The following is a 27,297-nucleotide window of genomic DNA, read 5'->3' as shown; positions in this document are numbered from 1 at the left end:
TGGGCATGGACATGGACATCATGGCTAATTTAAATAAACGTTTAGAATTCGAAAATGAACGAAACGAATTGTGTAAATATTTAAAATAAAATTTACATTGTAAAAAAATTTTAAATAATTTTAAAAATTAATTTATTGTTCTTAAATAAGCTACATCTTACAGAACTTTCAATATTGTTATATGCAAATATGTGAGTAAATATTGAAATAAACTAATTTTTCAATATACGTTTTTATAATATAACTAAAAATAACAAAATTAAATATTGTAAGTATATTTATATCTAAAGCAAAATATTTTAAACCAACTACATATATATAATCCCATTTACTAATGCCACATCTATAACAGCTATTTTAGCTTCTTTTCCGCTAAGCCCCGCATCTCTGTCGCTGGCTGTGCCAGTGATAGCCCGCTGTTTGGGAAAGTGAAAGGCTTTCGCCTTTCGCACTTGGCATGCTCAATAAGCGCATATCGATGTGCATAATGAGTCGTCCTTGCTGAACATTCGGCTAATGACAGCCTTTGTGGGCTAAACAAATTGCACTGTAGATGCCAACGACGAGAATGAAGATGAAGATGGAGATGAATTCAATGGATGGAATAGAAGCATTCGACATGCACATTAAAACACAGCAGCAACAAGTGATAAGGGAGAGCGCATTCTAATCAACGTAACACATAATCATAATCATAAACTTACTCAAATGCTAACATACATACAACTGCTCTATCTAATTTATACAGTTGTCTTGAGGGGCGCCTTTGTAATCAGCAGCATCCGCAGCCATCGCCGCCGCGTATTATGCAAAGAGAAGACCGCAATAACCGCCCAGAGGAGTCGACGTCAACCCCCCCGTTTTGGTTAGCATATATAAGCCGCTTGGCCAGAAGTTTCGCAAACATTTTGGCACAGTTTGCAGAACCCGCCGCAGTTTTTAACCACAGTCAACAGCTCAAGACAGTTACAGTTAATACAACAAAACTCATACAAAATGGTGAGTACATTTTAAGATCTGTTTAAACCACATTGAAAGGCAATAAAACTTGGCTGGGCTCAAAGTTATTTTTAGACAAGCAGCTAGAGAACGGGTTTGTAAGCTGATCTATAATTGCAATTAAAGTGGAAATAAAAAATGGAAAAAAAAAAAAATTGTTAAAGTGTCTCAGATATATATGTTATATAATAAAATGTATATTGCTATATAATATATATATATATATTGAGAAAAATAGCTAAAGTGTCTGAGATACATATGTAGATAAATATAAAAGTTATAGTGCGATATATTATATAAGCTCAATTCGAAGATCGACTACTTTATAAGACATTTCTCTGATTCACTAGAAATTTTGTTTTTAAAGTACTTCATATATACCTTAAATATATATATATATATATATATATATATATATATTGATAGATATATCTTTATATATATAGCTATGATTATTAATGTGAGTTGCTCATATATCATATATTTGAGCTCTGCTTTATTTATGCAATGGCCGATTGCCTCGGCTGGCCAGTAAAAGTCACTAGCTAATAAGTAACTAACGAAAAATGTGGCTTTTTCTTAAATGGCAGCAGTTTGATCTGGTTCCATATGTGACTTAAGTGCCCATGCACGCGACAGATAAACAGAAACAGATACAACTACAGATATTCTCTGTAGCGGGTGACCTTTGCTGAGGTCTGTCCACATCTTGCACCCTCCTACTCTCTTTCTCTACTCTCCCGCTCTCTCCCTCTTTATCTCGCTCATTTTGAGAAAGCTTGTGACTTGAGCTTGACATTTCCAACAACTTAGTATTTTTTTTTATAATTTGCGTGTGCGACGCTCATTTAGCTTAGCTTTAACTGTCCATATGTCTGTCTATTCATAGTCATATCTTGAACAAAATATGACCATACGGCAATTAGCTGTCAGCAAACCTAACTAACACCCCCTAATAGCCCCCGAATAGAGCGCAGTTACCTAATCAATTCAAGTCACTCTCGATACCGTTAAACGTAGATTTTATAAGACGCAAATGTCTTGAACTTACATCAAATGCAAAATATATATTTATTGCCTGATCTATTGCCACATCGGACGATCAGACAACGCGTCTGCCAGCTACACAGTTTCTCAGATTATATACTAACGTCTATTGAATCATACTTGTGCCACATTACAAGTTTGTTGACACGCTGACGTATACGTAATCTCGCTCGCTCTATCTCTCTCTTTGTCACTCTGTCTCTCTTTATCACTGCCTGCATATATAGTATTTACATATATTACTATATTACTAGATGTACATATATTACTAGATGTACGTAAATATGTATGTAAATGTGTGCATGAAGCACAGTTCAAAGCGCAATCGTAAATCTAATTGTAAGTAGGCGTATAATTTATATATATATACGTATATGTATTTATATATAGCTAGGCTTTGGCTTTGGTTACGTTTATATTTAAGTCGGGGCTGTCACCGTTGCCGCCCCTCAAAATAAAAACGGAAATGGGCAATAATATGCGACGCAGCTCATACTTTTATTTTTATTTTTTTCCCTACAACATTTAAACATTTTACACGCTTTTACATGATAAGTTGACGTTGAGTCGAAAGGTGGAGGCGCTGCTTGCAAGAACTGACTAAAAAGACACTTCGCACCAGCACATACTCACACACATATGCATATATGCTCAAAAGTGTTTAATTTTTTAATACCCTATATAACCAGCGGGGGGCATAGGTTAATGATAGGCACACATATACCTTTTAAAATTAAGAAACAGAAATGTGTTCAAAAAGCAAACACAAATTATCGATAGATTTGATGGATTTGAAGAGATATTGAAAAGGCCTACATCTAGGCAATTAACACAAAAATGTCTAAATTTAGCTACAAATAATCAAAGCAAAATACATACTGTGCAGTATACTTATGGGGAACTCCGATTAATCGATAATTATGAAACTTTGCAAGACTACTCAGCTTGTCATAAATTTGAAAAATAATTCGTATTTAATGAATTTAGAGAGTATTAATATTTGCAACCTAATGCAATTTTTAAATTTTAATTTTAAGGCGCATGCTATAGTCGTGCATTATCGCAAACATTTCCTTGCTCATTTATGCTCATGACGCGCTTTATTTTGGTGAGTGCGAGCGAATTACAGTTACATGCTTCAATTTCAATTTCAATTGCTGAGTTTGTGTGCGTGTGCTCTGCCAGTGGCGTTGCTGCGAGAGGGGTTCGCCCCGGTAGATTATTGCATTGATTTGTAGCCTTTTTCTGGCCAGGGCTGCCATGCCACTGTGTCAATGCAGTGGTCCCATACACACACATGCAGACCTACACGCACACAGTTATCAGAGAGCTTGGAAAGGGGGTGACGGCGACTGCATTGGGGCCGCAGACAGACACTAAACTCGAGCAACATATATGTATGTATGTACGTCTGTGTTTGCGTGTGTGTATGAGTGTATCCGCATGATCGTCCGTGTTCCAGTGCTCAGTGTTGTTCAGCGCTCGCTTTGCTCAGTCCCCCAACAGCCAGTCCAACATTTTGTCAATTCATTTTTTGCATTTAGTCTGCGTTCGTTCCTCATGCGGCTTGACAATTCTGCTTTCGACATAAAAGAAATGACAAAATATAAAAAAAGAGAATATTTTAGTGAATTTTTTGACAAGTCGTGTCGCCTTGGCATATAGATAGATATAAGCAGATATATGTGCCAACATTTGTTTTTGTGAGCATTTCAGATATATATTGGCTACTTTTTAATATACATATACATATTCAACATATATGTATATACATATATGTATATAAGTGTGTGCGTTTATATATTTGTATGTTTGTATGACACACAGTCAATTGTGAATTATCAGTGACAACGTGAGAATAGCTCGGCCCTTGGCCAGGGGCGACAGCTTCGATATACGCCGCGTATCAATTATGTGGAAATATATTTACAAAGATACATATGCATATATATATCAGTCAGTGTCTGTGTGTATGTACGTGCATATGTAAAGCAATTTTGATGCCCTGGCACTGAATGTCACTAAACGCGCCAGCCACTCGCATTGCGTGCGAATGTTACACACACTCTCAAACAGCCAGTCTCTGTGTGGGGATGTGTTTTTGTGAGACCGAGAGCGAGTGAGAGAGTGATCAGTGTCTCTTCTTTGCGTGCGTGCGTCCCTGTGTGAGCTTGTGTGCAGATCAGCAGCAGTAGCAGAAGCAACAGCAGCAAACACAAACAAACAAACAACAATTCACATTCATTCATTGCGCGTCGGCTTCATTGTGAATGATAACGATTGTGATTGCCGCATCTAGCTATTATCGTCAGTTTTGCCACGCACCAGGAGAGAGCAGCAGTGCAATGGTAGCCAGTGAGAGTAAACGCGTGTGAACTAAAAAATAAATATATAAAATACCAAACACAAAGAGGAACAAATTCAATTTAAATACCATAGAAAGCGTGCAGAATTGTTGTTATTTGATTCCTTCTTGTGCTGTGTCACGCCCATCTATGCCGCCGAGGCCGCGTCAACGCAACGCACATAAAGATCTAACGAAAATCCATACAAAATGGCGATAAATTCAAGCGCCAGAGAAACGCCCCAGCGTCAAGTTTAAAAAGAAAGTAATCGCTAGATCAAAGATAAACCACAAAACAACAACAAAAAATACCAAAATTGTATGCAACAAAAGTTTGCCAAAAAGAGGACGGCCGATAGGCGGCGATAAACGCCAAACGCGAATCAAAAACGAGAGCGAATACGAGACCGAGAAACTCGCATCGAACACGAAACAAGCGCCTAAGGTAAGCGACCCTCCTATTCTGATTCCGATTCCAATTCAAGTTCCAATTCCGATTTCGATCTTTGCCTTCGTTATACAGTTTGCATATTTGCTTATTTGTTTATCAGTTTATTAACATTTTATCATAGCAGCAGCCACACACATACACACGCCCTTTTTTCGCGGCATTTGCATTTGCAAGTTCAACTTTTGTTTGTTTGCTCTGTGGCCCAGTTTGAGGTTAATAACATTGAAAAAATACAAAATCCAGCCCCCTTTCGTCTGCTTCCTGTTCGCCTCTGCTGGCGTTCACTTATTTACACTGCCCAAATAACAAATTTAAATATTTTTGGACTTATTGTTGTTGTAAAGAAATTGTTACAAGGTCAATTGTTTGTTGAGCATGAAATGGGTTTATACGCTGAACACTCAATATGCCCGTGGGTTGGCATATATTTGATTCATTTCAAACTCATTTTTCGGCTTCTTTATCTCAATACACACACAAATAAATATACTCACGCTCACATACTCATACTATTGCTCGCTGTAATTTCCGGTTCCGTTTTTCCAGTAATGGGCGCTCGTGTGAGTGTGAATGCGTGCGTTTGTGTGTGTGTGCATATGTGTGCACGCATTCAATTTATAGGCATGGGAACAGTTTTCTTTTTAGTGATTATGCTTTTGCCTTGCTATCTAGCTCTTTAATCAGTTCTCTAAACTAGTTTTAATTGCAGATTAAACTTGGAAAACTCTAGAATGTTTTAGTAAGAAAATAAATTTCCTTTTAGCGCTTTAAATAAGCTAGCTGTAAGCTAGATCTTTAGATTTAGGATTTTAGTGTTAAACGAGAGCTTACACATGTATTAGCAAAACTCTAATTTCGTCATATTTGGTTATTGAACTGGATTGCAAATGTCTGTTTGGACTGCATTTACGATTTTGATGTGTCAGTGGAATAATCCGTTTGTCCGCATAGAGTGTTAAGTAAAAGTTCACAGCGGAATATTTTTGAATTACACTTTTAAGCTATTCCCTAATTCTTTGTTATTAATGAAATTGTGTTAATTCATTTCAAGCGGTTTCTATTATCTGGAAATTGAGGGTTTTTTTGTAATTTTCCAGAAGAATTTTTATTTATTTATTTTTCAACGATTTCGCATGTTATTTATGCATTGCATCACTTGTTTTTATCAGCCTCGCAGTTTTCTGGAAGCAATGTTAATATATATTTGGGCATCACGGGAATATTATGACGCCATAATTGGAGTGAACGAACGTCATAGCTGACACCCTTTGTAAAAGCAAAGGCAAAGTCGCTCGTGAGTCATCAAATCGTTCGCTAATCAATATAAAACTATTCAAACTAATTGTTTGACCATAACTTAACTCGTGCTGTAATTGCTTTTGGTTTCGCTTATTCACAATAATTATATCGAAATGATGATTTAATTAGTTTAATTGTTAGCATATAATCGTAAAAATGTGGGATATACATCTGAGTGTACATATGTACATATATGTACGTAGATCTATGTGTATATGTATGTTATTGATTGCAATCGTCACGCTAACCTGCTGTTTTAATACTGAGCCACCGCATGGGTCGATTTATAATTAGATTTTTTTATTTTTTATGTTATGAAATTAGCAGAATTTGTTAACCACAAGATTCTGCGTGCGTAAGTTTTATTAATTTTAAGCGATGAACAAGTTGAATTCAGAATATAAAAAAAAAGGAGAACAGTCATCGTCTGGATATGAAATCGAGAACTTTTTGAACTGGTTCCACAGGCACTTTCCATTCGAATAAAGTTTCCCGCTCAATTAGCTCGTGATGTGCTAAAAATGCACAAATTAGGCAATCAAAATAATGATAGACTGAATGCATATCCTGTAATTGATAAATATATAGATTGGAACATTCCTGGAATAGTATTGAAAGTGGATATTACAGCCTAATAGTATGCAATGTAAATGTCAAATGAATATATGCATAAGCTGAAAGGAATATTATCCATGACAACGAATGAGCTCATTCAAGGCTCTCCATCGTCTAATTGTAATTGAAGCTTAGGCTACCCATAAACTTTTCCGTTCACAGGGTATAACAATGAAATTCATGGAGATTGTTGTCTGCGGCAATTACATGTTGCAATTATAGCCACAGGTAGCAATCAATGACGTCAGCTAACAAATTAAAAATAAAAACTTACCTAGGGGAAATCCAAATATAAAGGAAAATGAAATATATGCTTAGAGAGAGGGAGTGAGAGAGAGATGGACACCTTATGCCGGCAACAAGTGGTTCAAAGAGCACACGTGCATGCAAATCAAAAGAGAAAGAGCGAGCGAGAGAGCGCCTGATTCGCTGTGAAAGAGCAGAGCCTTAGCAACATGGTGCTGGCAACAAATTGGCAAGCAACATGTTGCTTGAGCAGCGCGCATAACAGAGGCACACAACAAATCAATAAAACAAAAACGCACACACACACAGACAAACATTCGTGCATGTTAAGTTAACAGCAGCAGTCAGCCAGCAGCCAAACAATGTTGCAGAGGTAAGAGGGTCGCTCTCAGAGTTCCGCACAAGTTCACAACAGATGTATAAAAAAACAAAACCGGATTGCCGAGTGCAACAGTTTCAATCTGAACAGCGTGGCGAGCAGGTCGTTTTCCGAGAGACAACACTTGTAGCATAGATATACGAGAGATTTTGTCTTGTTTTCAAAGATCATGTAAGCAACACAATCGAGCCAAACAACAACAAAATAAATAAAATAAAAATATTAAGTGCAAGCAAACAAGTGTCAATTGAAATTTATTAAATATATTTAATGCAAAATTAAATTATATTATTTAATCAAATAAACAATTAACAAGTGTCTATGAAGGATAAAAGAAAACGTTGGCAAATTGTAAATGTTTATATTTTAAGTGCTTGTTTTTTGCATTAACGTTAAATAACAAAAAAGAGACATTTAACAAACAAATTTAAAAAAATATATACTTATACATTAAAAAATAAAGTTATTAAGTAAATAAAATAAAGTTGTTGTTGTCTTGCGTACACGGTGGAAAAGTACCGCGCGAATAATTATTGTTACGATTATTATTATTATTGTTGCTGTTGCTGTTAACAATTCAAAAAAAAAAAAAAAAAAAAAAAAAAAAAAAAGACACACACACATACAAATTGAGTGAGCAACAGGCGCTTCCAACCTGTAGCTGCAACCAATAACAAAATACCAAAAACAACAAAAAATTCGAATATCATAAAATACCAAAATACCAATAGCTGCTTATCTCAACGTTTTAATCTGTGTGCGCAGGTCGGCTCTCACTCGCAACATTTCCTTCTCACTCTCTCTCTCTCTCCCAGTGCGCATAAAACGGGGACTACCTGCTGTGCGGAGCTGTGCCCTTGCGCCTGCGCCTGCGCCTGCAGCTCAAGCATCTCAGCTTACAGTCAGTTGTGTCGTCATCTTTCATCGATATCCATAACCAAATCAATGCCGCCGACCGGCACAAATTGACGTTGCCGTTGTTTGCTGTTGTTGTCGTTTCTTTCTTTTTTTTTTTTTTGTTGTTTTCGCATTATGTTGCACGCAGGCCACCACAGATGACGCTGACGCTGACTCTTTGAGCCATGTTTCCCTGTGCTGTCGCTGGTGCTGTTGCTGTGACTGGCTCTATCTCTTCCTCAGTCTCTGCCACGGCCGCTGCCGCTGTCACTGCCTCTGCCGATGTCACTGTCACTTCTCTTCTTGTTGTACATTTTTGACATTGTTTCTTTTCTTTTTGGCTCTGTTGCCATGAGAGGGTGCGCCACACAGACACACACATAGTCATGCATACACATACACTTACACAAGACAACTTTCGTTGATATTTTATTGGGCGATGATGTCATAAGTTCTTATTGGTGCGTGAAAAAGCGAGCCGACTGGAAAAAAGGGAGCAGGCAAAACCGGCCATAGGGATATACACACGTACACACACACATATATACCATACGAGACATCACCACGAAATGAGCGAGCATATTTTTATTTATTTTGTGATTTCCTAGAAATCAAAATTGTTGGCGCGTTTTGCCAATAAATGCGAGTTCGAGCTCCATTCGAGTTGTTGTTGCACAAATGTGCGCTTGCAACAGGAAATATATATGTATATTTATAAATATGTATATATATTTATATACATATATAATATATATTATGCTTAAGCACACACACACATATATACGCACTTGCATTTGTATTTATTTTTTGCACGCAAACACTTCCGACATTTTAAATGCAGCGGGCAAAGCGATCAGACCGGCTAAATAAATCAACATCAGCAATAACCAACAACAACAACAACAACAGTAGCAGCAGCAGCAAAGAGTAAGCAGCAAGCATGCGCCCAGCCAGCCCTCGTCAACGCGCGCGCTCTCCACACACACTCTCTCTCTCCCACTGTCACTCTCACCCTCCCTCTGCGCAGTGTGCTCTGCCCACGCTCAGCCGATGCCGCTGCTACTGCTGCTGTTGCTGTTGCTGCTGCACTTTGGCCGTTAAAGCGCTCATTGCATATAAATGATTTTAATCAATGGCGTTGACGTCGACGTTTACGCACACATACGTATCACACACACACACACATTAATAATAATAATAAATGACAGCGATCATACGAGCATAACAGAAATTCCTGCAATGCGTATTTGGAATGCGCACTGGAAGGGCGAGCCAAAGACACACGCTTTAACAGCTTTCCAGCGCAGCAAAATAACATTTTGTTGATTAATGATTTGCACTTTTATTAGCTAAGAGAAAAAAGGAAATCTGGTAGTAAAATCGATTTCTGACAGCTGTTAGACGATCACATTTAAAACTTTCGCTTTAAGCAACAGCAAAAACATCAGCAACATTTGATAATAATAATGTATGTAATAATAATTATTTTTAGAAAATCTAAACAAAAAGAAAAAGCTAGAGAAAAGAAATTAAAAAGAAGCCTAAGCTGCGGCAAGTCAACTTAAACAAAATATAAAATATAAATCGCAAACAAAACGGAATATGAAAATTAAACAAACTGTGTTAAAAGTACTTAAATAAACAGTTAAACCAGGTACTTACAAACAACTAATTACCAGCAAACAAATTTACAAACATTTTATTGTAAATTTAACAACAACAGATCAAATAAAAAACAAAAAGAACAGAGAAAATAAAAACAAATCAACGCCATGAAGAAGCTGTCACTCAATGTGAGTATACAAAAGTGGGCAGAGGGGAAATCAATTATATTTTTAATTGTTCCAAGAAAGAATGATCGAGAATCGAATATAAATATATACATATATGTATATACATCCTTCATTTTCAAGTTCAGCGAGTTGCCCAAGTCAAGTAATGGAAACAAGAGAAGTCCATTGAAGACTCTCCAATCGATCTTTGCTCTCGTTTGCCCATGTTAATGAACTTGAAAAAGGCAGCTTCATTATGAAGTTGCCAATGCTGATGCTGCTGATGAAGTTGTGACTGATTGAAATTGAAATTGAAGTTGAAGGGCAGCAAGTGCTGCAAATTGAAGAGTTGCCACACCAGCGAACAGAAACCAAAACAAATCAATTGATCGAACGCTAATATTTTGCACACTTTTATTTCCGTATCCAGCTCTCTCTGATATGATACAGTGTAGGATCAGATCTCCTTTAACTCGAGTCTATATAAAGATCATGCTACTGTCTTTCGTTTCAATTTCTTTGAATCGCTATATATTCAAATTGTCGAATTTATTTTTTTAGTCAAATTAATTTGTTGATTTGCCAAAAATAGCTTGTTTTTATTGTCAATGAATCCATTAAAATAAATAAATAAAATTCGTACTTTATCTCAAATATAAAATGACATTAGAAAGATTTCCCGGAATGGCTTAGCGCTCAACTAGATAACTTTTATCACTTCTGATTAAATGCGAGTTTTATTAGCTTTTTTAGCTTTTTTTTACTATCTCTGTGATTTCCGTGAATTGCCACCCTTGCACATCAGCGGAATTGGAAACTTTTCTTAGGGGTTTTTTAAATTTTTATATGTAGGTTCTTTCGGGCGTTGCCTAATTGAAAATCAATTGTGCAGAGACTTTTTGTGCCAGTGTATGTGTGTGCATATGTCTGTGTGGTGGTATTTGCAAAATGATAATGAAGCTATATAGCGCCTGCCACTTCAAGTGGAAGTTCGATTGTCTTTGTGTTTATACGCGTGGCCAAAGCAAGCAACAAAATTACAGATCCAGATACAAAGATACAAATTGACGCCTTTGATGTTGCCAATTGAGAAATGGGCAGCAGGCAGGGCCATATATCAAAGCACAATATGCATATGTTTTCCATATTATTATAAGTACTCCACCAATCTCTCATATAGCACACATATATGTGTATATGTATATAATTATATTTGTTTAACATCTGCCAGATCCAGACTCTCTTGAAGAGTTCAATGAACTGTCTAAGTGTATTTCGCATCGATTTGGCATTGGATTATATATGTATATATATAACTATATATGTGTGTGTGTCTATGTGAACTATAATTTATTGTATAATTAGCTATTAGGGTTTATCTAGACACATCTTAACTTTATAGCGCTTTATGACTTTATTCAATGACTCAATTACACAGCGAGAAAATGATGGCTACAACTGAATCTCATTCGTTTTCAATTTGAGCAGTTTAAAAATGTTTTTAGCAAGTTTATCTCTTGTCTATTATCTCTTGTCCTATTTCTTATATCTCATCTATCTTCGATGTTTAATCTCTTACCCATTTCATTACATCTTACCTAAGTCTGAGCTTTTAGCATTCATCCTATATCTATATCTTATTTATATTTGATCTTTTGCATCTTACCCATTTTTTGTCTTTCATCTTATATCTTAACTAGCTCTAGTTTATGTTCTCCAATTTGTCCCCGTTTTCTCGCAGCGTATTAATTGCGATATATACATATATGTAGGTATATATAATTGTAATCATGGCCAGATCAAATCAATTTTCTAAAGTGGCTGATGCAACACTTACCAAGTTTTGATTTGACTTTATGTTGCTGTGCAGCCATTGCCAGCAACAAATTTTTTATGGCGCGTTTTGTCTGCGCATTAAATTGGCCATTAAATGAACAATTATTTATAAATATATACATATATGAGACTGTGCGTGTGTGTTTGCGAGTATATTTATCTATGGCCAATGAAGCAATTAACAAATTTTTATTTGTATTATTATTTTATGGCTGCTGCTGTGAGTCGTAAAAGTTGTCGAACGCAAAAAATGTTGTAATGCGAGCCAATAAAATTTATTAACAAGCCAAAAAAAAACATAAAGTAAAACGTATAATTAAATCATTTAGCCAAGCAAAAAGAGGGGCCTGTCAGCTAAGTGTATGCGTGTGTGTGTATGTATGTTTTGTTCATCGTGTGGCTGGCGTTTAGAGTTGCTAATAGAAATGTGTTAAAAAATACTAAAGTGTACCGAAAATGTACTAAAATGTAAGAAATATGCAGAATAAGGCAGAATGGAACATTTTGCAAGTCCTGTTAACGTCACAAACAGAGATCACTGTTAACTTCAGCATTTACATTTTGACAGTCAACAGAGCTTATGTATGTAAATTTATATATATTTTTTAATTTAGCTAATGTAATTGTATAGAGCTAACATTTACTTTACATATTCTTTAACAATTTATCATAAATTTACCAAATTACCTGTGCTCCTTTTCAGCCTTGCTAAACTATTCCAGTGCAAGTTTACTTGAAGTTCTTTATAGGCATCTTTTCTTAATGTAAACTACTTCATTAAATATTAAATAAGATTTACTGTGCAACAACAATAATAATAATAACAGCTGCAATAACAATCGCATTTAATATCTCTAAAACAACTTTTGTTGTTTCTTTAACTACTGCTTAAGGTGAACTAAAGCAAACGTCAGCAGCACATCTAACTGTGCCCAGCTTCTACCCCTTTTCGGGGCAGGGATTCTGTCGGCAACAACTCGACAACTAAACAGCGAGCAATGAGCAGTGAACAACTTACCAAATAAGTCGCAAACACAATTTAGAAATGTTTATGATTGATTTTATGTCATGTAATCGGCTGGCAAAACTAGTTTTCAGTTACCACTTTGACGTTTTTTCGCTTTATCTTTTTTCATATATATGTATATTTTCCACGTTAAGCGTGTAGCCATGCCCTGTCTTGTAATACGCCCCTTGCAGAGCTTCGGCTTTTTGGCCTTTTATAGGCGCACTTGAAGCGCTCTTACCATTTTCTTCCGTCCTTGGCCGTTAGGCGATTGAAAAGAGTTAAGCTCAAATTGCAAATACCCTGTATTTTACTTAGTATTTGAAAGTTCATTTATATATAAAGGTAAAGACTAATAAGAGGTAGTAAAAGATTTGGCCCAAATTGAATTGTATTTAAAAAATTTCTTATACAAATTATTGTTCTCAGAGAAAATTCTGTAGTTTTGATATAAGATATAATCTACATATAAGATCCAATATATAGCTCATGCAATCAGAGTAAAAACAGGCCAACTGCCGGAAAGTATGCTATATATAGGCTAGTACTACTATACATCTATCTCTTAAACTCCATTTCCAATTTTTTTTTAATATATTCAAAATCCATTTATAGAGTAAATAGAAAAACGGCAGGCGTTTTTAATATATCACCAACTCATATACATATGTATAAATACACATATATAATATACAATATATACTTAAATATATAATTTTATATGATACAACATTATCATATCAGATATACTTCATTATCATCTGCCTGCTTTAACACCATTTAACAGCAAATGGGGCCAAAGACTTTAGCTGCAAATGCAAAGCAAAAAAATGCAATCGAAATGTAAATTGATTTCCAAATTGTGTCTGTGTGTGTGTGCACATTCTTAGAATACAAACACGCACACACACACACATACATACTCACAGAAATATCTTGTGCATTTGGCATATTTGTTTTTGTGTGTTGTTGGTTTGTTTGTTACTTGTTTCTTGTTAATTCTTCTGTTTCACACGGCCATTGACGTTTATTATTATAATTGCTTTGGCGCTCGTGTGTTTGCACTTTGTAGCCGTGACTCATTTCCCGTTTCCGTAGCCTGACAAGCTACCAGCTATATAAACATATATTGTATGCATACATATAAATTATAATATTTGATATAGACTATTTGTGGCATTTGCTGTTAGCTATTTCAAATATAGGTCGCCATATTGGAATGCCCGCCAATTTAAGTGTGTGTGTGTTCGTTGGTGTGCATGTTTAGCATGTTAGCAGATTTAGTAAGTAATTGGAAGTGTATGAATGCAATTGAAGGTGTACTAAAATCGTACTAAACAAATAGATTATTAATTGAGATTTACTAAATATATACTAAAATTTGTTAAAAGAGTTGAGCTGCACTACAAATTTACTAAAATATACTAAAAGAGTATTTGATGTTATCTAAATATATCCTTTTAGCTACTTATGTTAACTTAACAGAAAGCATTAACGAAATGCTATGTTAATTTAACATTTTTACAGCCTAAGAGCACTGTAAGAGTTTACAGTCTGTCAGTTAATTTCAGCTCCTTAAGCTGCTGCTGCATTCATATCAATTAAAATTTACATTGATTGTGCATTGATTTTGCATATGCTGCTGTCGTCGCCTGGTCGCCTGTACTTAATCAGCTTACGCATCATTATTCCGTGTGTCCAAAAATAAACACCGTTTCGGGGGTGTCCCCTGCTGATTAGCTCGCACTCTCTCTCTACCCATCTCTTTCTTTCGCTGGCTGTTAACAGCTGCAGCGCGCGCGAGCTGCCTAATGGCCCTATATAGAGTGGGGGAGCCTTAATGCTTAATGCTTGACAATATTTATTAATGTCGAATTTCAATTCATTTGCAAATTGAAAACAAATAAAATCAACGTAATTATGTGATTTATGGCAGCAGCGGCAAATATCATGAAAAAGAAACGAAAAAAAAAACTGGCACAATCAGCAGGCGCTGCTTGAAATACTTAATTTCCTCAATGGACTTGTTTAATTTATATAAATATATGATTATAAATATATATACATATGTGTAGCATGTGCACTTTGCTTGCTGTTGTACAGTGAAACCTGTGACACGCTTCTCTGCGCTGCAAACTAATCGAAACTTGTTGTATTTCGCATACATATGTACCGATATATAAATATGTATGTATTCATTCCGTTTCACAGTTGTCTGTTTTTTTTTTTTTATACATATATATATTTGAAAGACAGTAAAAAATCGAAACAAGTTAAAACCAGTTTTCGATTCTCCATGCATGCTAAATTGTGTTTTGCTTTCAATTAAACTAATAAAATGCCAATTGTCGTATACAGCAACCAATCCAAGTCTGAATGTGTTGTTATAGTAGTGTATGTGTGCGTGTGTGTGTTTGTGTGGAATGGTCGCCTAACTGGCTGGCAAAGCTGTAAAGCAATGCCTCACTCAACTGTGTCCACTGCAGTGGCTGATTTTCTCGTTACCAAAGCAATCTAATAATCAGACCATCTATTAGAACGATTAAGCTCGACTCGTTCAAAGTCAACGCGGCGTATGAGTAATGTGTAAACAAGCAAAAACAATATATATATACATATGTATATAACTAGCAGCAATCATTAACTATTGTACAGTTGTTCATTTGTTCAGTTCGAGTGAATAAACATATTCAAATATTTTCCATTTCATTTCAAAGTTTCGCTTAAACAATGAGATGATAAAATAATTCAATTGTGGCTTATTAATATTACTGACAGTAAGGTACAGAGCAGGAGGGTAGATCATATCTATGTATCGTATTTATTTTTAAATATTAAAATTACATTCTTTTTTTTTTAGTGAACTATAAGAATATACATAGACATTTTTCATTTTCGAAAGATCTTTCTGGCTTATTTAATGAATTCACATAATTGACAACCTAATAGGCAACGTTAAAAACAGGACACAACAGAACAATAATAAATAACGATAGTAATAATAATAAATAAAAGTAGAAGTTTGAATGCGGCTTGGCTTGGCTTGGCTTGAGTTGGCTTGACTCAAATGATAAGCGTGATTTTAGAATGCATATCACGTATACGCCTAGCCACACCAAGCTGCATCTAAAATAGGTGCAATATTGTGCGTTCGCCTGTGTGTGTGTAGATGTACTCGATTACGCACACACACACACACACACAGGCGGGAAGGCGGGCGGGCGAGCAGGTTGGCTACGCTTTGCTTCGCTTCGGTTCGGTTGGCTGCGCTGCCTCCGCGCCAGACTCGCTGTCGTCGCTGCCTCTCACAAAAATGTATGAGTGCATGTGAGTGTGTGTGCGCTGATAAGAAAAAGACAACAGCAGCAACAGCAGCAGCGGCAGCAGCAGCAGCAGCAGGCAGCAGGCCGAAGCAGCGGTCGCAGCATTTGTTGTCTAGCAACCTCAACAGTTTTGCGATCTTCAGTGTTATTTTTGTTGGCAACAAACGTTGATTGCGCGCGCGGGTGTTTTGTTTGGCATTAGCTAACACTAGCACTACTCAAACATTGTTGCTGTTGTTGTAGAAATTTCGTTGCTATTTGCTTGATGATTTTCAACACTCTTCAAACAACATTTCGTGTTGACGTTAGCAAAGAAGTGAAAAAGCAAACAACTTGATAAAAAAAAAAAAACAAATACTTATAGTCATATAGGCGGTTATGCATATGTGTGTTGTTATTTAAATTACCAGTTATAACACACATAAATTTTTTTACGATCTATTACGAAACGTGCAACTATTAATCTTAATAAATACTAATTGGATACAATACGCGCGCACACGAGCCACACGATCAATCCAAACAGATCAACAAACGACAACAACAATAACAGTTCAGCAGCCAATTGATGCGCATCATGCAGCTTGAACGGCACAGCGACGCCAGCGGCGACGTCGACAGCGCAGCTGGAAGCCATAGAAAGGCGCATCAAAAGCAGCAGGCGATAGCCAAAGTGAGCGAAATTAATACACACATATGTACATAGACACACACACACCAAAGCATCCTATGGTCAGTGCTGTTAAACGAGCGTGGAACATTTACAGCACCTGCCGCCATTTTGCCTCTGCTGAGCTGCTGCTGTTGCTGTTGCTGCTGCGGCTGAGCTGCGCTATTAATTTGATGCCACACAGAATTTAATGCATATTAAATTGCATATTAAAATGCGCTGGCTACAAGCGGTATCCAGTTGCAACGAAATGCAAATGCCGCATGTCTAGTAAATTAACAGCACCGTTTAACGCAAGCGCAACAGGCCAACAGCAGCAGCAGCAGCAGAAACATCACCACCACCGCCACCAACAACAACAGTGGAGCCAACGGCCAACCATCGTTGTGCCAGTTTATTTGGTACCAAGCAGTCTCGCCAAGTCGTGTTTATGTTGCTGTTGTTGCTTGTAGTGAGTGGCCATGGTACCATGCAGTCTCGAGAGCTGTTTTAACAACTAAAGTGGGTTGCTTTAACAGTTGTTAGTTTCCAGTAGCATCATGCTTATTATTAAGATATGCCGCGGGTATACTTAACAGTCGAGCAACTTAACAGTCGGGCAACTTAACAGTGCGCAAATGCTAACAATGTTAGGACTACGCATAATGCTAAATAGCCTTAAAGAGTTTCGGGATTTGAATTTAATAGAGAATGTTAGGTTTAAAGAGATTTGGGATTTTAAAAGAGAATGATAAACTGTAGCTTAACGGCGCAAATAAATGCGCATGTTTTGCTATGCTTGCGTAGCCAAGCGTTAAGTTATGGTACATACATTCATATATATGTATGTATATGTATTTATATGGTATATACATACATATATGCAAGCTGCATGTTGCTATGCACGCGCTTGATTTTCGATCGCAGCTTTGCACTCATTTCATTGTCACTCACTGTTAAAGCCAAATGATTACAGGTGTTGGTTAAGATAACAGCTCGCATTCCAGCCTAAATTTAGGCGCCTGCTGATAAGGTAGACTTTTAGTTTAAATATCTATTTAACGCCATGTATATACATATAAATAATAATTCATGTCGTGTGTGTGAAATTCTTTTAAAACTATTGCGCACAAAAGAATACAAAAAGATTTCGTTATAATTGTTTGTCATTATTTTTGGCTCATGACTTCATTCAATGTCGCCTGGCAGCAGGCACAGACACACAAACACACATATACATATACGCAAAAAGCAATCAAAATCAAAGTTGAATAGTTTACAATCAGGCAAAACGACGGACTTGAGCTGAAACATGGCAAATTGCGTGGCATGCGCGACTCGCGCCAATGATTCAGTTATAGCTGTGTGTGTGTGTGTGTGTGTGTGTGTGCCTGTCATATAGCTTTTTATTTAGCTTGATAATGCGTCTACTTGTATGTATGACAGACTGACAGTTATTTAAATTGATACAAAGCGGCAGACCGACAAATAAAATCAATTGGCAGCTAATCAAAGCACAATGCAAACAAATTGCCAGCACATGCTTTTGATGGGGTTGACGATAAATCGAATGGATCCATCGATCAATCGTTCCACATATTCCACAAAATCGTTTCCAGGCTCTGGATGACGCCAGCAGCCGCTGTTAACTGTTAACACAGCCACAGCGGTTGCTCTCTCTCTCTCTCACTCTCTCAATCTCCGTCTCATTTTTTTTATATATCGATTATGCAATTTATGCGGCCGGCAGTGCCAGTTTAAAAATAAATGCAGCGACACTCGAACTCGAACTCGAATTTGAACTCGTTCTCGAAACTCTTCGCCTGCTCGATGGCCATAAATCGTGCAATTCGAATCCAATTAGCGGTCTGACACTGCGCAGAGGTCGTCGCTGTGGGTAATGCGAGACAGTGTAACAGCGTAACAGCTGCTCCTGTTAACTCTCTTTGGCAAAGTAAACTATACGCGTCATATAAGTAAAAAAAAAAAGGGAAAATAAAAAATCAAAATATACCATATATCTTGCGCGTTCAGCTGTTCCAGTGGCGCCAGTAGTAAAAGTTTGCACTTTTCTGACAAACACTCTGCGCAATCGTTGGTGTGTTACGTCAAATTAGTTATTTGTATTTAATTTAGTATTTTAGTGGCACTCACGTGTCGCGCTCGGCAGCTGCTAGCTAATTACAGTATATACGTATCTAAATAAAGCCAGCAAATAATATACTATATAGATGTATATACTATAATGGACTATAATGTTTTTGGTTTGGCCAACTGTTGAGTTGCGCACTGAGCTCATACCAACAACAACAGCAACATTTGCCAAAAACTGATTGATGAACTTTTTCTTACTTTACAGCCAAGCCCATTGGCCATAAATCAAAAGCTACGACAACAAAAATGCGCTCAAGTTAATTGAAGGCATCAACAAGCCAATAAAAAATCAATTTATATAAACTCACACACACACACACACACAAGCACAGTTTTGTACAGATCTCATTGAGTATATGGCACGAAGCAGCGATTGACGCTAACGACGCGGGAGGTGCTAAGCGAAGCGCTCATAGAGAAGCGAAAAGACGAAAATTCGAAAGAAATATTTCAACAAATTGTTCACATGTTTTTTTTATTGTTGTTGCTCGGAACAGCGACGCTGTGTCTGCTTTGAATTTTCATTCATTTTCACAAACACACACACACACACAAGCAAGCAGCACGCGAAATTTTCACACACGCCATTTTTCTGCATTGTTGTTGCTGTTTTATTTATATTTCTTTATTTATTTTTTTGTTTTTTTTTGCCAATTGGCACATGCAGAAGCAAAGCAGCAATGGAAAAATTTACAATTTTAATCAAATTATTCAATAGTTTGGAATGTATGTCGACGCCGAACGTAATTGAAACTGAAGCGGACCACGCAAATTGATAAAAATATGCAAATACAGCAACAACAAACGAATTTTATTATTCATTTAATTTATTTTTATTATTATTTTGGGGGCCTGTCTGCGCACACAAACAACACACACACAAACATACAAAACATACATATGTGCGTACTAAGCTGCATGCCTTTGTGTCTGTGTGTGTTTAAGTGTGACCATGCGATTTGCTGTGGGATTGCGGCTCGCCTTTGAGCCCAGTTGTACTCGTAAATTAGCCAAGTCGACAGACAGATTTGCAAATAATGCAATAAACATTGAAATTGCGCGCGCGGTTTATTTATAGAGCGAGAGCGACAGAGAGAGAGAGAGAGAAAGAGAGGCATGTCTGTAGACACCTTTATGAAGATGCCGAATGCAGATGGGCAGCCAGATAAAGCAAGATCAACACGAAATGCAATTTTATTTTTAGCTCGCAGTTTGCAGTTGCAGTTGCAGACAGGATCTATTTATAGATAGACGTACCACAAGTACTCGCACTTTGCCTTGAGGTTGCTTCCCCCTCCCATTCTACCTGCCTCCCTCCCTCTGACGGTCTCGCTCGCACTCGCTGAGTTAGTGACTGGCCTGTCGGGCCTTTTTTGCGGTTTCAAGGTTCTACTTGGCCCATATCTATTTACCCAGTAAGCGGTTTAAGGCATGAGCCAGCTAAAGCAGAACTTAATTGTAACGACTCGCTCTATAAATAGCTCTCGGCCAGACAGTAAATCGTGCTATTTTTAAGCTATTTCCGGTACTCAACTACTTAAGCATAATCAAAAGCACTGAGCGAAATAAAAACGACTTTTTTTTGTATACCAGAAAATACTAAAGCAAAGCGGTTTTAATTTGATATTCTTGGTAGAATTTGTAGAAGAATTCATTTTATTAAAGCAAGCACAGATGGCGAATTTTGTTAATTGACTTGCCGCTGACATTTATTCGACATTTTACTAATATATTTTTCTTGTTTCTTTGCAGATGTGTTCCCGCAACATAAAGATCTCGGTGGTGCTGTTTCTTGTTTTGATACCCATACTCACAGCGTTGCCACATAATCACAATTTGTCGAAGCGCAGCAATTTCTTCGACCTGGAGTGCAAGGGCATCTTCAACAAGACCATGTTCTTTCGCCTGGATCGCATATGTGAGGATTGTTATCAACTTTTCCGTGAGACGAGTATACATCGACTATGCAAGTAAGTTTAATCAACAAATAGCTAAGTAATACTAACTAATCAAAATGAAACTTGTCTAGCGATCGAGTAAGCATATCTGTAGTTTCAATTCCATTTCATTCCACTTTTCACTTTAATAAAGCGTAAGTTTACCTTTGAAGAGCTCAATTCCCAGTGCATTACACTTCATTCCAGCATTAACATATCCTGATTCCATTAGACTAGAGTATCCCACCTATTTCTCTTCGATAAATTTTACTTCAAATACTCAAACTGTTACTATAATCCATTTTCCATTTCATTTCAATGTCAACGCTAGCATTATCATACCCCTATTCCATTTCATTCAGCTTGGACTTCTTGCAGATTACATCATGACTACCCATATTCCATTTCCATTTCTATTTCATTTCACTTTCAGTTTGCAGAACATTAATATAACCTTACGCCCAACCCAAATTCAATTTCATTCCATTTCGACTTCCTTGAGCAAACGTCCTCGAACCTCGAACAACAATTTGAAAGCAGTTCAAGGCAATTCGCTGCGCCAAAATAATATTAGAACGAGAAAGAAAATACTTTTCAGCTTGAAATCTAACCCTGACATGGTTTTTTAAGTACTGAGGAAATATTACGACCCACACACGTATACATAAAATAATATTTTTTATTTCAGAAAAACAAATATCTAGCTATTTTCTATTTTGCTTTCCGCTTTCCTTTGTTTTCTCTTCGCTGACTTTTCTACCTTAACTAACTATCTACTGTCTATCTATCTGTATGCTAGCTGTATCTTCTTGTTTATCTATTTGCCTGCAGGGCCAATTGTTTCGCCCATCAGACCTTCGGAGAATGCCTTAAGGTGCTGCTGATCGATGATGAAGAGATTGAACAGCTGCAGCAATATCTAAAAGTTATCAATGGCTCGCCCTATCCCTTTCACAAGCCCGTTGTATTTAAATACTAAACCGAAATGCTTCGCTTTCTAGCTGCCTTTCATTTTCATTTTCATTTCAATTTGATTTTCATATATGTTCCTTTTGGTTTCATTATTATTAATACTCTTGATTTTTGTTTATTTGGTTATCTTATTTTTGTTGATTTGTTTTTGTGTGCTTTTTTAGGAAAGACTGCTTTGATTCGAAATGGTTTGGCGAATGCGTGAAAGTCCTTCTAACACCCACAGAAGAGATTACAAATTTACAACATTTTATAAAAGTAGTTAATGGTTCGCCCATATCATTCAACATGGCGCCTGGTCCAGCTACATAACTCCTCTAAGTGGTTGGCTTTTGAACCACCACCACCACCACCAACAACAACAACAACAATACCAACACCACCAACAGAAGCGAAAAACACCACCAGCGAAACACTCTCACACACAAACACACATACACACATCCACCCATTCGCAGTTAAGCGCTCGAACACACTCACACACTCTCGCAGAGTAATGGAAGTTAGAATCCAAATGATACCAGTTCGTAATGGAACTGGAACTGGTATTGGAACGATCACATCCGAAGTAACTCTGAAGCAGCAGCAGTAGCAGCAGAAGCAGCATCAGCAGCATCAGCAGCAGCAGCAACAATAAAACTACATACAACAAAGCAGAACAACAAATTAAATATTTAACGCCCAAATTTAATTCGTACTTATTTATTACTGTATATGCTTTACAGTGCTTTTTTTTACTATATATGTATGTGTTAAAAAAAAAACGAATAATTTTAATTAATTTATTGAAACGTTATGCGTTTGTTGTAAGCGAGGGACATGGGACGAGGGGGCGGGGCTAAATGCATATATCTATATATATATATATGTGCGTGCGTCGGGCTGTATGTATGTACACTGTGAAGTGAGCAAACACTGAAGTACACGTACACATACATATGTATGCATGGATATATGTATGTTGGAAAGGGAGGGGGTAAATTGAGTAGGAAGAGAAAGAGTTTTAAGAATTTTAGGACAGCGAACCCCGTTTTGCCGAAGAAGTATTTATTTTTTAAGTATTCATAGCTTGTTTATTATTGCGTTATGTATGTAAAATAAAGGATCCATTGTTTTTAATATATTTATATATATATATACTTATTTAATGTATAATTATTATTTTTTTCTATTATATTTAAAAAAAAAAAAAAAAAATCTAAACATCGCGTATTCCAAACAGCATTTACATGAAAAGGGCAAAGATAAAATTCATCACTCACATCTAAAAACACTCACATACGCATACTAACACAAGCGCAACACCTAGACCGAAAGTATTTTGCAAATGTATTAAATTTGTTTGTGGTATTTTGTAAAGATTTAAACCATAATTAGCGTAAAATTTGTTGGCAAAAACACATACACACACACACACACAAAAATATATATATATATACATATATAGATATTCACGATAAATATTTTAGTCTAGAACGCAATTTGTGCAAAACACAAGCAAAACAAAAAAAAAACCTTCGGTAAAAATCCCACAAAAAAACGAAAAAAAAAAAAAAACAATATGCATTACAAATGCAGAAGAAAATCAATTATTAATTATTATGTTAAAAATAATGAACAACAAATAATCGCTGGCTATTTGAGGGCATCCAAAATTGTGATAAATGAAAATTAGAGTGCGGCACTGACCAAGGGAGAGCGCAACAATAAAACAAATGCAAAAAAATTATAGCAACGAGAGAGCGCATGAAAAGCGAAGAGCTAAGCGCCAAGGGAGCGAGAGTGAGAGAGAACGAGAGCAACAAGTGCAGCGCGCAGCTGTCGTCAATATTTGGCGCGTTTCCGACGCGACTAAAAACGCATGCTTACCGTTTTTATTTTGTGGTAGGTTATTTTTTAGTTTCACATTATATTTATTTACCTTTTTGTTTACAATTTTGGTTTTTGGTGCCCCGTTTTTTGTGAATGTGCAGGTTGCAATATTTTTGCATTTTTTCACTGTTTGCACTGGCCAACAAAAACGAATTTTTGAACACAAAACTTTTTGCATTTTGGCTCCATTTGAATGTGCGAGCAAAAAAGCCTTAGAAACCCCTATAGAGTTCGTCAACTAATGCTAAACTTATTTGTATATATACAGGCAAGACTGCTTCGGATCGCCGTTCTTCAATGCCTGCGTTGAGGCGCTGCAGCTGCACGAGGATATGGACAAATATAACGAATGGCGCGATACCCTGGGACGCAAGTAAAGTGTGGACGGAGCGAAACAAAACGGAATGAAACGAAACGAGACGGACGGGCAATACGTGAAGAGTAAAGCTATAGCTGAACGCATATTACGACTACTACCTATATACTATACTACATATTTAAATATTATGCTATTTACACACACACACTCATACACCCATATACAGGGCACACACACATACATACAGAAAGATCACAGCAACATATGCAACAATCGTCTAAAAATTATCACAGCGAATACGCGAATTATATTTAAGTAAACAAAAAACGAATTATATATATATACAAAAAAAAAAAAAAAAAAAAATTATATATATATACATATATTATATATAAATATATAATATATAACTCATAAATAAATATAATCAATTATAATATGACGAGTGTCAACAGTTTTCTTCGCATAGTTCTTTTCGGTTGGCTACGTTTTAGATAAACCCTTATTTTGTACAATTGTTTTTCGTCGTAGGGCCCCCGGATTTAGGTTTAGTTTATAACGTTTATATATGTATATGTATATGTATTTTTAATTTTCTATTTAGTTGCACAAGCAAAGGACAAAACTAAAACAGTAAATTCAATGTCTGATGTAAATAAATTTAAATGAACTCTGTTTTTTTTTTTTTCAATATACATACACATACATATATAAATTACATTAACTATATATTTTGTAAATTTTTGTCTATCATTTAAGTAATTTAATTTAATTTGTTACGTTTAATTTCGCGAAGAAAATTAATTCATTAAAAATCTACACACACACATACACACAAACACCCATATACCATACAGCAAATTTCGATATTACATTATATGTAACCCTAATTAATTTAAACTTGTTTGGATCTAGTCGTAAAATATAAATAAAAACAACTGTATATTTCAAGTGGAGAGAGTATTTCAAAGTTTTGCTTTCATTTCCATATATATTTGGGTGTGTTTTTTAATCAACATTTTTATATAAATATCTGTATTCATTTGTGAGGCTTTCCAATATCAAAGTTTTACATCATTCCGATTTTAATTCTTGGACAATTCTGCAATTTACTTGAGATGTATGAAATGCCAAGTGTCGACTGCAAAACAAAAGACAAAATTGAAGATTGAACAGTTTTATATAAAAGATATATACAATATATAGTTTATTTGATGTATATAAAATTCGCATAATAAATAGAACAAAACCCAGAGCCAATTACAAAAAGTCGTTATCATATTTACATACAAAATATCACATCTTGCGGTATTTTCTTTAAACGTATATTTTTGGTATATTTATGCCATTGATTAGTAAAGCGCATGCAGTATTTTTGGAGTTATGTATCCAATTTTTGTGCGGGGGGAAGGTTTGTTTTTTGGAGAGTGTTAAAGCTTAGCGCGTACATAGAAAACCTTACCTGTATCAAGTACCTCCTCCACTTCCCCTCCATCGGGAGCCTCTTGAAGAATCTTCAATGATTCCTCCTTGCCAATGACGAATTCGGAATTGCGATTGGTAATGTTTTGACTGCAAATATATATGCATTAGTAAATGTTATATAGACTAGTAGATGCAAACAAACCAGGCGATATCGGGTGCGCCCACATTGGATTGATTGATCAATGATTGCCAGAACTTGTGTGTCTCTGCAATGATCGAGGTGGCAAAGTCCGAGTTCTTTGCATCACCATTGAATGCAAATTGATTCTCTGGCTTGCCATCGGGTATTTTGTAGATCTAAACAAAGTTAAGGGCGATAACATTACTATAATACATACAAATATAAAGAGAAATATATATTTACGTTACCTTAAACCACTCAACGGTGGCGCGCAATAGACCCGGGAAATATTGATCTATATCGGATACATCGTTGAGCTTCGTTGCCAACGGATCCTTCACATCGATCGCAATGATCTTCCAATCGGTTTCGCCCTCATCGATCAGTGCAATGGCGCCGAGAACCTTAACTTGCAGCACTTCGCCGCGTTTGGCCACACGATAGCCGATTTCGATAACATCGATGGGATCATTGTCGCCCTTACAGCCAGTGGAGGGTTCAATGTGGTTGGGATTCTCCCAGGTCTGTGGCAGAGCGCCATAGTTCCAAATGTAGCCTTTGTGTGGAAAGCAATTAGCGACAAAACGCAGTTTACCCTTCTTAATGTCCTGCTTAATGGGATTCAAAGGCGTTTTCAAGCTAATCTGCAATATAAATAAAGCAACACGCGATTTATGTGTTTATCAAATTCCTGATAATGATGAATAGATGATTTTTCGATCAATTATAGTTGAGACACTTTACCTCCATCTTGGCGTTTGTCCAACGTGGCACCTCCACGACCATGTTATAGATGGTCTTGTCATCGTTGGCGTATAACGGAATATCGTGCATTGGCGAAATGACATTGCCGCAGTTGTTTTCTATGGATGAAAGAGGAGATCAGACATAAAGCGAACCATTGTGGAAAGAGGGGAACAGAGTAATTGCTAGAAATGTAATTAATAACGCGACACGCAATCGTTTGATTATTTAAAGTAAACAACAAAGAGGCAGGTGTAGCCCATTGATAAGTGATTAAATATCTTACTTGATATAAATATTATTGACTAGGCCATATATCTACTTCTAATCAAAGGAAATAAGAAAAATATCAAGTCCATAGTTCGCTGCTTGAGTCACCTTGTTCAGTGTCACAGCCGGCTGCTTGAACTTACTGATAAAGCAACGTCTGTTATGTTGCGGCAACTTGTTGCATAATTAATTTAGTTTAATCGCTTTTTGTATATTGTATTCGTTTATTTCATCTAATTACACTTTTACACAAAAGTGCATATTTTGTTTTTATTTAATTTTGCATACTTACTGAAATAAAGGGCATAGTCCGGCGAGTTTATGTTGCCTTTAGCAATTGTTTCAAACATCGGCATTTTTTCAGATTTTTTCCGTAAACTTTGGGCTTGAATAAATCTATAGCTGGAGCACAACTGTTTTGCTGACGCCGCACAAGTTGGTTGAAACAAACGCCTACCAAGTACACGTGAGAAAGCTATATATGAGCTCCTTGCAATTTCGGCAAACATTCTGCTTCGGGAGCGTTGCCAGATTAGCCATGCAAAGAAAAAATACCAAAC

At 36.4% G+C, this 27,297-nt stretch overlaps 2 protein-coding genes across 11 annotated transcripts; one reads left to right on the top strand and one right to left on the bottom strand.

Annotated features, from left to right (window-relative positions):
• Nucleotides 1–842: 842 nt before the first annotated feature.
• Nucleotides 843–25,080, top strand: ITP (ion transport peptide). Of its 10 annotated transcripts, XM_089469328.1 has the most exons (5): nucleotides 7,405–7,551; nucleotides 9,770–9,931; nucleotides 10,001–10,070; nucleotides 20,770–20,987; nucleotides 22,091–23,350. In XM_089469328.1, exons 3-5 carry the CDS (start codon nucleotides 10,050–10,052, stop codon nucleotides 22,236–22,238), a joined length of 387 nt encoding a protein of 128 aa, XP_089325454.1. In that variant the 5' UTR covers nucleotides 7,405–7,551; nucleotides 9,770–9,931; nucleotides 10,001–10,049; the 3' UTR covers nucleotides 22,239–23,350. The 10 variants fall into 10 exon arrangements, with proteins under 10 accessions (XP_017868301.1, XP_017868302.1, XP_089325454.1 ...); XM_018012810.2 differs by having other exon boundaries at nucleotides 9,770–10,070; XM_089469329.1 differs by lacking the exon at nucleotides 9,770–9,931 and having other exon boundaries at nucleotides 7,445–7,551.
• Nurf-38 (Inorganic pyrophosphatase Nurf-38) lies at nucleotides 24,066–27,280 on the bottom strand. The gene is made up of 6 exons (XM_018012959.2): nucleotides 27,030–27,280; nucleotides 26,468–26,586; nucleotides 25,972–26,367; nucleotides 25,745–25,899; nucleotides 25,580–25,689; nucleotides 24,066–25,258 (listed from the first exon to the last, which is right to left on the bottom strand). Exons 1-6 carry the CDS (start codon nucleotides 27,244–27,246, stop codon nucleotides 25,227–25,229), a joined length of 1,029 nt encoding a protein of 342 aa, XP_017868448.1. The 5' UTR covers nucleotides 27,247–27,280; the 3' UTR covers nucleotides 24,066–25,226.
• Between the last annotated feature and the right edge of the window lie 17 nt (nucleotides 27,281–27,297).

The sequence above is a fragment of the Drosophila arizonae genome, chromosome 5 (genome assembly GCF_054131065.1).
Source record: "Drosophila arizonae isolate 15081-1271.41 chromosome 5, UAZ_ARI_1.0, whole genome shotgun sequence".
NCBI classification, from domain to species: domain Eukaryota; kingdom Metazoa; phylum Arthropoda; class Insecta; order Diptera; family Drosophilidae; genus Drosophila; species Drosophila arizonae.
The sequence above is the reverse complement of the archived record's forward strand: the minus strand, read 5'-3'. Positions and strand labels throughout refer to the sequence as shown.